This window comes from Argiope bruennichi, chromosome 10 (assembly GCF_947563725.1).
Source record: "Argiope bruennichi chromosome 10, qqArgBrue1.1, whole genome shotgun sequence".
In the NCBI taxonomy this organism is placed as follows: Eukaryota; Metazoa; Arthropoda; class Arachnida; order Araneae; family Araneidae; genus Argiope; species Argiope bruennichi.
Genome location: NC_079160.1, coordinates 66,640,767 through 66,654,614, shown reverse-complemented (window position 1 = coordinate 66,654,614; position 13,848 = coordinate 66,640,767). Strand labels below are relative to the sequence as shown.

Genomic DNA, 13,848 nt, shown 5'->3' with positions numbered 1-13,848 from the left:
AAATATAAAATATTATATCGTTAGAAAAAGAGATGAATGAATAAAGAAATAGTTGCTTAACCGCTCAATGGATTCTAAACTGATAATAATTTTTTAATATCTAAAGAACTCACTTTTGTCGTTTTATGTTTCTCTCATTCTCTTTAAACGTACTTCATTTCAGTAAATTTTTTTCAAAACATTGAATAATATTTCGTAACCTGATCAATTTTCGAGCATTAACTTAGAAAATTATTCAAATCAAAACTATTCAAAGAAATTTCAATACAGTCAATTTAAATTTTTTAAAAATAATCCCAATATGGATTAATAAATAATTCAAATAAAAATTTAGAATTATTTAAATAGTTATAGCTAGATTGGATTACGGTTTAATACAAATAATTCATTTCATTTTTTAATAATTTCTCTTGAAAGTTAAATAACATGCACCATTTCATTCGTATTGCGAAATCGCTTAATTCTTGTAAAATTTGAACGTAACCTAATGATTTGGAAGTAATTTCATAGTTCTTTAAACTATATTTAGTGTTAAAATTATGAATTGTTTCTTCACTTTTTCCTTCCAAATATAAAATTCTGTAAAATTTCTGTAGAAAAAATATTGCACTATTTCTAGCAAACTTCTAAATTTTACAGGTATTCCAAATTGATATGTTGATTTCTGTATTAAAAGTGAGTTTGTTATGTTATATAAAACATATACAATTGCTTACTTTGCTTTTACAACTCTCTAGATAATTAAATACATAATTTGCAATACATTATATTTTTTTCTAAGAACAAAATGGCCATTATCATTAACATGTAATGACATGCAGGGAAAAGAACAAGTTGTAAAGGATGTATTTTACAGTCTGTCAAATCATGACTATACCAGCAGGTTACGAATCGACGACCATAATATTTATAAAATAACTGTATATATCCAAAATGATATGTGTATTCATACTTTTAAAGCTCTAGAATCATAAACAACAATAAAACAATAAAAATCGGTGTATTTGTTTAATTTTGTTAGTCTTGGCAGTGTATTTTAATTACGTTGGCGGAATTGCTTTAATTGTCATTGTGTTCTTTATATACTACATATTAATGTAGCAAATAAAGGCTCTTGAATCTCAAATATAAATGTTAATTTATATTAGAGTCAAGAAAAATCAAACTAGTTTCATCCAGAATTAGAAATTTATGCAAAAAATTTTTTCGATTTGAATTACGAAGTCTAAACCTAATCTAAATTCTTTTTCCAGCAACTTAATTATTTTTTTACAAAGTAGATAAAATAAAATTCCTACTCATCCAAAATCTTTCAGATATTTCATTGCTAATGCACCGATTTGATAATTTGTTTCGCAAACTTTTGGTAAATCTTTGACAAAGAGTTATTTCATAATAAAATTAGAATTTACATTCAAAGTTTACTTTTTAAAGATTTTGATTGGAATAATTTGAAGTATTTATTTGGATTCTATTCTATGTCTTTGGAAAAATTTATAGAATTTATCTGACAATTATACTTCCAGGGTGATTTATTCTAAAATTATAAATTCTAAACATTTCAAGCAGTTATATGATGATCAGTATTATTCGCTTGAAGTTTAACGAATTAAAATTAAAATTTATATTCAATTATAAAATTAGATAAGAAAAATGTTTTTTTGTTGAAAATTTTGATTTGAGCGATTTGAAGTATTTAGCTGGATTTTGGTCTGCCTTTTGCAAATATTTATAGAATTTATTTGGCAATTATATTTCCAGTGTTCTTATTCTAAATTTTTAAAATCTGAAACAGTTATATGATGATCGGAATTGTTCGCTTGAAGTTTAATGAATTAAAATTAAAGAATTTTTTTTGAAGATTTTGATTGGGGCGAATTAAAGTATCTGGCTGGATTCTGTTCTAAGTCTTTTATTTTTAGAAATTTATAGAATTTATTTGACAGTTATATTTTCAGTGTGTCTTATTCTAAAATTATAAATTCTTAAAATTTGAAACGGTTATATGATGGTCAATATTGTTCGTTTGAAGGTTAATGATTTGCCAACTTTTGAATCATTCTGTCCCAATTACAATAAAACCAAAAGTACCCAAACAGCTGCCAAGACTAACAACGTTCCGAACAACTGAACCCTTCCACCAAACTTCTGCAGGATTATTAGAAGTTTGTCGTGTTCTGAGAAGGGGGTTTCGCACTGTACGGCGGTGGAGGTGTTGGCATGTTATTGGGCGTGGGTGTATCGGATTCAGCTTCGTCGCTGCTCAAGGTCAATGCTGGGTTGACCCTGCCATTCATCTCCGATTGGTAGGTTTTGGTGAGATGGGCGTTCAGGACACTCATCTCGCCCTCTTGGGGTTCTTGAACCTTGAGGATGTCATCAGGTATGTTGACGACGCAGTGGAAGATGTCCATCTGCGGGGGTATGCGTCCAGTTTCGAACAGCCACTTGCTGGTTCTGGACACAGTGAGAAGCGTCGTCAGGCTCATCAACATCGCCAAGGTTCGGAAAGGGAACAGTTGTTCGGCGGTTTCTTCCCTGTAGAAAGGATATTTAATGACGGCTGGCAGTCCAACGATTTCTTCGCCACCTAAGGCTCGGAGGAGGAAGCCGATAATGTAAGCACTCAAGGACCCGTAGGTATTGCAGAATTTCTTGAAGTAAACGACGCAGACTAGCTGGGGGAAGAGCACCACGTATACCAAGTCCGAGGACAGGTACCACAAGCCATAGATTGATTTGACAGTGAGTGCCATGGCCGTAGCCATTATGCCAACAAAGATGATGGCAAATTTCATCACCCAGATAATCTCTCTTTCAGAAGCCTGTGAATTAGAAACAGAAAACGACGTTATTTTTCATGACTTCAACTGTAAGAATTACTAAAAATAGGATCATTTCAAACTAATTATTAAAGAAATTTTGATTGAGAATTTGTTAAACCTCATACTTTATGTAAATAAATTTTTTGTTCAATAACAAAAAAAAAAAAAAAAAAAAAAAAAAAAATTAAAAAGGAAATCAATCTAATTATTATTATTTATTTTTGAATTTGAAAAATTCATAATGCCAGTAAAGCTGGTAAAAAGCGATTCAGAAGAACGAATGTTTGCCAAAAATTGCTAAAAGAAACAGAAACAATTAACATTCGCCTTTTTCCAAAATTTCACCACAAAATGTTAGAAAGTAAGGAATAAAAGTTATTTGACTAAAGAAGTGCAATTTATGTTTTCTTTAAAGTCCATTAAATTTTTTTTTTGGAAATTAAATAATAACAAAATATCCTGATGCTATTGTCAAAAATTAATCGTCGTATTTCTACTAAATGATTCGCAAATTTTTTCTTGAAGAATAAGTATAAGCAAATGTGAATTTAGCAAATTTGAGAATTTCAGCCAATTGAAACCAGAACATTTTTTGAAATTTTTTTTTCGAGGTAGAAAAATTTAAAAGTCACGAATAATGGATGATATAATAGTTGTAATTATCCTCGATGAATTCTTAAATTTTCAAATTTCTACACAGTCTTATTTTTTTAAATCATACATTTAAATAAAAAAGACACCTTTTCCGTTATTTTGTCAAAATTTGAAGAATTCTCATGTAAATTCTTTTTTTAGGTAAAAGTATTTTATGTTAGTAATTTTATTTTACAAGTCTTAGCAGCACATTTTCTCTCACTCTCTTCTCTCTCTATATAATGTGTGTGTGTAATATAATTTATTTACGAATCTACAGAAATAATTTTTATAATAAAATTATATAAAATAAATAGCACATTTGAAAACTCACGTTCTGTCTGATGATAAGTTTATAAATATTTCTGGCGAACATGGATGCTGCTGACAAAATGGAGGAGTCAGATGAGGACATGACAGCAGCTGACACAGCGCCGAGTCCAACGAAGGAGACAGCAGCTGGCGTCAGATATTGAAGGACCATTGGAAGGACCAAAGAAGTGTGATCAGCATCCAGTGGAAGAGGTCCAGGGAAATCTGTCTCATTCCAGGCTGTGGGGGAGGGGGAAGAAATTTTAAAATATTACATTCGATTAAGCATTCAAAAAGAACAGAATCGGAATCTAAAGAATTTTCTAATAATATTCAAGTATTTCTTTGGTAATTAAAACCTTGATGTTATGTTTGAAAACAAAAGAATGCTATCTGGGGAAACAAGAGATATCATTTTGTTAGAATGGTATGATATTCATCCTCAATAGTTTCAGCAAAGTTTACTCTCAGAAAAATACCTGTTGTTCAATAGAGTGGCAGAAGGTTAATCGCGATAGTAATACTATTAACACGATAGCCATAGATGTACACCGGCTTATCCTAAAATGATGGAAGACCTGAATTTGGGGAATCGAGGAGAGAATGCCCGCCGGTCTACCGAATCAGTCTCAGCTGAAAATATTTATTGAATTAATTAACTACAAAAAAAATAACAGACCTGAGTATATATATATATATATATATATATATATATATATATATATATATATATGTAATGATATTTTAAACTCTTAATTAAGCCCATAGTAAAATATTGTCTTATTTCTTGATCTAATTCCACTTTCGGTTTAATTAATTCCTTTGTAAAAAAATAATGCGCCATCAGTTCTACGTATCGAGTGAAAGTGATACTTCCGTTGCCCTTCGCAAAGGTCAACACGTGTATTGAATTGGCACGTGGCCGGAGATCCCCTGTTATATAAGACTAGTAACCATTTGTTTCGCCCCTTTTATCCTCTTTCTTACTTCTGCTTTTGTGCCGCACTGCGCCTTCTTGTAAATAATCATGTTCGCCAACAGGAGGAGAATAAAACGAAATTAAAAATACAAAGTCTCTTGACTGCTTGTTGAACCTACATTCTACTTTTCAGAAATAAGCTATATATATTGACACGTGTAAAGAAATCCCTATCAGAACATAACGCTATCCTGTGCCCCGGTAACTTAACACTAAGTTATCTAACCATTTGGATGAGCACAAGATGGAAGGAAGAAAAAAAATGTTAAAAGAAAGAAAGAGATGACAAATGAGGATATTTTAAAATCTAATTTAAACTTAATTAATTTCTTAATTTTTGTCTTAATTTAACCCATATTCACTTGATTCAAAATGTTCTCTTATTTACTGATCCAATTCCACTTTCTTTATTTAATTAAATCAATACGAGCTCTGTAAAACTGCTGAAATCGGCAATTTCTACACTCCGTGTGAAGGGATAAAAATCTGCCAACCTAAACAAATTCATTTAAAAGATACCTATTTCCCTCTTACCTAAATTGACACGTGTAAAGAAATCCCTATCAGAATCTCATAGTATAAAATGATCGGGAATAAATTTTCTGTCTCTTTTACGCTCTTCTGCTCTTGTATCTCTGGTGAATTGAAGTCAGTTCGTCCGCGCTTCTTGTACATAAACTATGCCTCTCGGGATGGAATAAAAGCGAAGTTAAAAATTATTATATATATATGTGTGTGTGTGTGTTTGTATGTATGTATTGTCTTTCTTAAATATTATACCTGTTGCTTTAGCTACAGCTCCGATGATCATCGGTGGGATTGCCATTATAATACATCCGAAGGCTGCAACGTAGGAGAGGAGCTGGGCTCGGAAGGCGGTTTTAGATGATAGTACTCGTTGAAAATATACCTAAGGAAAAGAGAAGATTTGCGAATGTAATTTCACGTCTTCGCTTATTTTCAGCATAAACGAAAAAGATATTCTCATGTTTTAAGTATTTAAAGTGAAAGCCACAAAGGTAAAATGGAAATCTATCGCAAAATATATAACTAATTAAATAAAGGCATTTGCATAGAATACTGCTACGTGTTGTTATTATAAATTTCTTTTTAATATTTCATTGCTATTGGAGCTGATATCATATTTATGCTGAAACAGCACTGCCGTAAAGATAAATTATATAGGAACGTTACTATTTACTCCGCAATCTCATTACTCCTTTTAGGAACTCAAAAACCTAAAACATATTTTCTATGTGATTTAATCTTTTTCTTTTTCTCTCATTCGCAACTTTATGTTTTCTATTTTGCTTTCCTATTTTCCTTTCAAAATGTCATCTGTTTTAATACATATTCATTTTCTTTTGTTCTTGTTCTTTTAGTTGTTATTGAACACGACCGTGGTAGCCCGGCGATAATGTCTCGGCTTCAGAGCCGGGGGGTTTCAGGTTCAAGACCCGCATACATTGAAGAATCGTCGTGCAAGTGATTCTAGTGCACGTTAAATCCGTCAGTGCTAAACTATCTCACGCTGGTGTAGTGCGGTAGTTTAGAAAGAAGGCTAAGCCAGCTCAGGTATCGTCCTTGTCATCTGATTGCGCTTCAATATTATGAGTTCCGTCTCAAAATAGCCTTAGTGTTGATTTAAAACAACGGGAATTGCTATAACTGAATTTGTTGAAATTACTCATCAGTAAAATATATATACTATATTAAATGCAAATCAGACGATCACAGTTAAACACTTTGGATTAGTTGAAGGTAATTATATATCTATTTATATATTTCCATTACGTTCTTTTGAAATTAATTTTTTGTAGAACTGTTCATTTCTATTTCGATGAGGTGCCATTGAGAATGACGGTCTACATTCCTTACTCCTGTGAGTACATATCATTCCATCCTCACCTGCCAAGGTATTCCTCCGAGTATAAGGAGCAATCCATAATCCATGTACTGGCCAAGGGCTGACGGTTCCACAGATCCGATCCAATCCGTATCTTTCAACGCTAAGCTACCAACAGCCGAATTCGTCAAACTGAAGGGGATGCAAAGCCACTAAAACAGACAAAGTTCTTAAATTAGAATCTTGAAAAACAAGCGATTAGTAAGTAATAAGTATATTTGATAGCTTCACTTCATAACACTATCATAATTCTCTTTAAGGAGTTCATAAAAATATACTGAGATCATATAAATTTATTTGAAAAATCATATGATATATTTGCATGCATTATGAAGACAACCTTTATTTATACTTTTGACAAACATGGGAGAGATTTTAGCATCCTTTCAAGCGAAAATGGTTACTGTCGAAAATCTTTCAGAATTCTCTTTTTATAGGCGATGTAGGAGGTTGCAATAGAAAAAAACATTTTCTATTATATATTAAAGGCAACAGATGGCAGCACATATTCTAGTCTCGTTTCTTAGGACTAAAATGGTAAAAACTACGTTTGTACAAAAAAAAAAAAAAAAAAAAAAAAAAAAAAAATTAGAAATAATGCTGCAATATTTCAGTTGTCATTTAGTACATATGCTGCTGCACCTCGCGTTAGTAATTCGGACCGTATACAAACAAATTAGATAATCCTTTTTTTGTTGACTGTAGTAGAGGTGAGATTATCTGAGTAGGAAATATGTATGAACCTCTAATACTCGTAGCATAGAGAGATATGATGTCTTAATGTATATTGATAAAAGCATGTGTACGGCTTAACATTGAAAATCCGTCCAAAACTTGAAAGATCTGCAATTTTAAAGTGTGGGTGATGACCACGCGCTAAATTTAAATTTTCTAGTTTTTAGTATTTCGGGGTTATTATTTTCACATCTATGGCGATAGTTAACTAGCTACACCGGTTCAAATTCAATTTTTTTTTAAATAAGAAGTTTAAACTAACAAAAATTCATAAATTCTTGAAAATAGTTTCAAAAAATATTTTTTAAAAAGATTATAATACTTTTTAAGGTTTATTTATTAAAAAAGAAAAGAAAATGATATAGCTCGAAAAAGAATCAATTATAAATCTATTATCTTCTAAATTTCTTCTATTTATAAATTAATGTATTTCCCTAACATTACGATGCGAATAGTAGCAAAAAAGCTGGCCAACATCTGTATGGAAGTTTACTATTTCATTTTTGAAATATAAAGATGAAAGAAAAAAAAAGTTTACCTAAAGTTAATATATTCGCCCAATAGGTTTTAAATAGAAAAGCAAAATGTATCTAATAGATCTAGATATTTTTTTATGGTTAGTTTTAATAAGATAGTTAGTAAAAAAAAAAAAATTAAGCTGAAAACCAAGGACTTCCACAGAAAAATAGTAAAGTAAGGCAACAAATAGAATAAATTTTTTTTCAAAAATAAATTTATTTCTGTGTTTTATTACTTCAGTTAAAATTCCCCCCCCCCTTGAAATCACCTAGTCATATGTTAACCCTTTCTAAGGCCGTGGGAAGTATGCATCCCACCAAATTTATCAATCTTTGTATGAATTTATGTAGGTTGGCATAAGTTCTGATAAATTTTTTTAGAAAGGCAGAAACTTAGATGCTTCAGTTCTTTATCTCACACAAAATGATGTGTCTTGATTTGTCACTTAATTATTAATTAACCAAATTAATTAATGAATCAAATTAAATTTATCTAATAAGCTAAAAGAATCCCTTTTCTTATTCTAATTTTAAGCCTAAAAATATTTTAACATGATATGACTAGAAAAAAATGGCCCTTTAAAGGGTTAACTACTTCTTTTTCTTTTATTAATTAACTTGAGTTACCATGAGTTCATTTGTACCATCAATATATACCTTATTTAGCAAATTTGTATAATGAGCTCATAAATGATGAGAGATGAATGCATTTTTCATAAAATTTCCAATAAATAAATTGTTTTAGAAATTTTCAATGAACTGAAAAAGAAAGGAAGATGATTGAAAGTCTCTTTCTTACCAGACCAATAAATATGCAGAACAGTTGGATGACGTCAGTGTACGCAACAGAATAAAGTCCGCCAAAAAGCGTGTAGAATAATGCAATGCAGGCAGACAAGATAATGGATGTGTTGTTATCCATATCAATGATGACACTGACTGTTGCTCCTGAAACGAATCATAATTTGATAAGTAAAAAAAAAACATCTTTATGCAAAAAAATGAACATAGCATTTGTGGATAAAATATCAACTAATAATAAAGGAGATTGTATGTGCGTCTAATAACACGGTACAGGACAGAGCTTTCCATCAAAATGTGATGTAGATATAGTTTGGAGGGTAGACATGTTTATTTCATTGGTCATTTTGTGAAATTGAATTACAAAAAACTGATTTTTACATAATTTTGAAATAAAAAAAAATGAAATTTGAATGATGCTTGTTTATTTTTATTGGATGATGTTAATGCAATTCTTCTGGAATTTCGACAGTTTATTATTTTCACGTATGAGAAATACAGAGAAAGTATTTTAATCGCAAAAAAATCCGAACTTTCAGTTTTTTGATTAAACACATTTTTGGAAAATGTCCATCTGTCTGTCTGTGATAACTCAAAAACGCTGTTATCTAGATAAATTAAATTTGGTATACTGTCTTTACATCAAATTTGTAGATTTTTGTCAAATTTTGAGCAAAATTAATCGCCAGGAAAAAAACGCGCCACGATAGATTCAGTAAAAATGCTAAATTCGCGCCAAAGATTAATATTTTGTAACTGCTGTCTATGCCAATATCATGAAAGGCATTCTCTGAGGATAACACCTTTATTAGAATATGCGAGAAAGTTTTGAAGAGACCACTTCAACTGATTTAAGTGTATTTTTTTTGTACCAAAATATACCATACTGATTGATTGAAAGGCTATAATTGATCGTAAGAATATATACCATACTGATTGATTGAAAAGATTATAATTGATTGTAAGAATATGTACCACACTGATTGATTGAAACAGTGGTACTGATTGATTAAAACACTTGATTGATTAATAAGACTATAATTGATTATAAGCGTACCTAATGCAGCCAGAATGGCCGCTGACCAGAATACCTCTCCGCATAGGGCTGGTATGAAAAGCAGTCCTCCCATTCGGCTACCGAACAGATCCTGGAATGGATCCAGCATCGTCACGTAGCCCTCTTCACGCATTTTGTTCGCGAAGAACAAACCACCTGAATACACACACAATAAAAAATTAAATCACACAGTATAATAAATTCCTTTCAACGTTGTTGCACAAGTTATCCCAACTGCATAAAAATATTGAAAATTGTCATCAATAACAAATTAACAATTTAACAATCTTCTTACCAATAATTAAAGACATAGCATATCCAAAGGGGGCTTGGCACCATACTATCCCGTTGTTATATAACGCCTCTGCCGTGCCGTTTATATAGCCGCCCCCTACCCACGTAGCTAGAAAAGAGTACTTCAGTTAGTGACAAATATAAATATATATATAAAATAAATCTGTGAAAAGCAATGAACTTTAAGCAATTTCTGCAGATCTTTCTCACTTGTGAAATTTAGTTTTTTATTTTATTCCTAACCTAATTTATTTTATTAAAAACCTATTTATAACCTAATTTCATCTTTTTAATCTTTTTTACTTAATAGCATCAGGAAATAAGAGAACATTTAAAAATGAAGTTAATATGGACTAAATTAAGATAAAAGTTAGGAAATCAATTAAGATTTAGATTAGAATTTAAAATATCATTATACGCGAGCGTATACAGACACACGCACACACACACACACGCACGCACGCACGCATGCACTTCTTTGTTTACTCTTTATATAGATATTTACAAGGGAAACATATATTGACTCCTTTTTAATTCTTCTATATAATTATTTTTCACAGTGTGAGTACAATATCTTTTGCTGAGACCAAATAAAAAATGTGGAGTGAAATCCATCTTTGGGAGTTCGAAAGATAATCACAAAAAACATACATCTCTGGCACGTAGTTGAGAAAGAACTTTTATAAAGTCTTATTTGTTTCACAGAAAACAAGTTTTCTTGGAAAAAAGAGCGACAATACTTGCGTTGGTATAAGAAAATGATCTAAATAATCATCCATCATACCTTAATGTATATGCTAGTGCAATACCTAAATGCATATAACTGAAGAAATAAGTTTATTTCTGTCATGACTATTGTTCCGTTGTTCAATGCAGCAATTTCTTCAAGGTAAATATCAACAGGAGTCATAACAGGAAATCGTGATTATGGCTAAATCAAAAAGTTTTGCAATTTCTAACGATTCCCATAGAATTTATTTTCAATGCCGCTGCGAATGGGATATCATTTTTGCTCCATTGTTTTCTTTATCAATCAGGCGTCATACAGATATGGCGTTTTTAAAAGAATACTTCTGTACTTTGTAAAAGGTATTTCATTTAAATGATACATCTGTGTGTTTACATATGTGGTTTGGTCAAACATATTGCCATCAGGTTAACGGCGAAAAATATTCGTATTGCATTAAGTAAAGCATTGAATATTCGTAAAGCATTAAGGTATGTGATAACGCCTGGGAAAAAGAACGTTTTGCGAAATTATTAAACCAAATTTAAATAATAAATATGTAAAAGGGTTTAGTTTTTTTTTGTAAGAAGATTTTAGAAAAATCTAGAATTTGAGAAAATAGCTCTTAAAGGCGTATAATATCACTAAAACAGGTATTTTACAAATATAAAAGAGCAATTTAATTTCCTAAAGAATCAGTTCAGAAGAAAAATTCAAACCGTGTTAGAAAGAAAACGATTCTCAAATTAAGAACACTGAATCAAAAAGATATTTGACATTTTCACCAAAAATTCGTTGTAATCACCATTAATTTTTCATTGTAATCACCAAAGTATGAAATTGCTCATTTTTGGATACTAATACAATTGAACTTTATTTACGACAGTAAATAATATTTTTGATTGAATTGATCATTAAATGAGGAACTAAATAATTATTATTGATCTCAAATGATATCACATATTGGCAACTTCGACCCTTGCTGAGGCACATGGATAAAATCTGAATAATTGAACCACCGCGACAGCACTGTCGGGAACTAAGTTGAGTTCTAAGGATTTCGCCAATCAATGTACAACCCTTCAGATGGGAAACAAGTTCCGTCATCGGTAGGTGGTAGTCGACCCCACATCATTTCTGTACCCACCTGAGTGTCAAGAACCAATTATCATGCCGGGAGCTTCTCATCTTCATATTTGAGGTCCCCCCCCCGATGGGATATTAAATAAATGGTATCTGATTAATTTGAATTTCATAATAAAATTGGTTTCCATTGATTTATTTCTGTGGAAGAATCTTTGGCTCAGATTCAAATAAACGGAAACTGTTAACAATTGAACATTTTTAGCAATATGTATGAAAGGAAAATTATTTAAAAATAGCTAGATAAGATACAAAGTGTGTTCAAATGAAAAGGTACGAAACGATACTGTGGGTATAAACGAAGACTTTATTGAAAGTATACACCATAGGCCTGTGCACAACGATCCCATAGATTAACAAGCCGAAGGATTCCTTGTTCCCAGAATTCCTGTGGCCGTTACGAGACCATTACTTCACAGCGTCCTTATTTCGCCGCCCAAAGACCGCTACTTGTTGAATTCCTCGAGCACAGAAGAACCATAAACTCCGATGTGTACTGTGAGACACTCCAAAGACTACGAAGGCCCATCAAGAACAAAAGACCGGGGCTACTCACGGAGGGTGTGGTTCTACTCCATGATAACACGCGTTTACATGTTTCTAGGGTCACACACGCAGAACTGGTCAAGTTCAAATGGGAGCAGCTCGACCATCCGTCCTGAAACCTGGGCATGTCACCCTGAGATTTTCATGTGTTTAATCCCCTGAAAAAACAACTGAAAGGGAAGTGCTTCAACTCGAAAGACGAACTCATGAACGCTGTGAAGACTGGGTCTCGTCACGGCCACAGGAATTCTTTGAACAAGGAATCATTTGGCTCGTTAATCAATGGGATCGTTGTGCTCAAGCCTATGGTGTATATTTTGAATAAAGTCTTCATTTATACCCACAGTATCGTTTCGTACCTTTTCAATTTGAACACCTTGCACAAATGTCTAAAGAAATTGTTTTGATACTTGTGATGATAAATGTCATATTTTATATAAGAAATTTGGCAGTCCCTAAAAGAATGACACAATAGGAGAGGGATTATACAATATTGAATTCCTTCTGATCAAATTGATCAAAACTTCCTAAATTGATCAGAATTAAATTTATTTTATAGCACTGATACAGAAGGTGCACTAGCAGTTTTAATTACGATTACACATAGATTTACACGGAGTTGAGGAAAATATTTCCGTAGTTTGCATTTTATGCGCAAAAAAGGAAAGGCGTCCTTCCTTACCTGTCATTGTGAATATGCCTACGAACATGCCTATGTTCCGACCCGCTAACATCACTTCTTCACTCTCTTCCAGATCACTGCCGGGCGTTTTCTTTTTCTTGCCCGCCCATATGCCCACTGCTAGGATGATGATGTAGAAGAACACTACGGAGATCACCCCGGCTATGTTGGTCGTCATGGTTGGTCCTCAGGTGTCAAAATTCTGCAAAAAAAGTGAAACAATTAGTTTTAAAAATTTTCTAGTGGCATTAAAAACAGAATAATTCAATAATAGGGCATATTTTGAAAGATTCTCAAGTAATTACGGCAAATTAAACAATGTAGATGATAACATGGCACATTAAAGGTTTGATGGTTAATGGATGCAGTATAGTAGAGTAGCGGCTGATAAAAGCGTACCATTCTAGATTTTGCCATTATTTTAAAGACGAGATTGATGCAGTCATTTAAAAATTCCTCTCGGTAAGATGGAAGGCAAAGGTAGATTCCTTTACATCTAAGTTACTCTCTGGCAACATAAATTATTGACGTTAGAAACCGTCAAAATGAGGGCTTGAAAGCCACTTTTCAGCCCCCAACTTCTAAGATATTGTATTTATCGAAAAACTTTAAATACAGAAGTTTTACGTCTTAATGAAGCGCTAATTTGGCTATATACATTCATTTTTCTATCTTCCATATCATAAAAAG

General features: G+C 32.0%; 1 protein-coding gene across 2 annotated transcripts in view; it reads right to left on the bottom strand.

Annotated features, from left to right (window-relative positions):
• Nucleotides 1-31: 31 nt before the first annotated feature.
• The window catches only part of LOC129989422 (high-affinity choline transporter 1-like), an 83,756-nt gene continuing 69,939 nt past the window's right edge, over nt 32-13,848 (bottom strand). For both annotated transcript variants that reach the window (XM_056097957.1, XM_056097958.1), the window contains exons 2-9: nt 13,159-13,360; nt 10,062-10,169; nt 9,767-9,922; nt 8,708-8,856; nt 6,658-6,807; nt 5,530-5,659; nt 3,793-4,010; nt 32-2,825 (exon numbers count right to left, since the gene is read on the bottom strand). In XM_056097957.1, the coding sequence (XP_055953932.1) occupies nt 2,160-2,825; nt 3,793-4,010; nt 5,530-5,659; nt 6,658-6,807; nt 8,708-8,856; nt 9,767-9,922; nt 10,062-10,169; nt 13,159-13,336 (1,755 nt within the window). In that variant the 5' untranslated portion in view covers nt 13,337-13,360 and the 3' untranslated portion in view covers nt 32-2,159. The remainder of the gene's footprint in view (nt 2,826-3,792; nt 4,011-5,529; nt 5,660-6,657; nt 6,808-8,707; nt 8,857-9,766; nt 9,923-10,061; nt 10,170-13,158; nt 13,361-13,848) is intronic.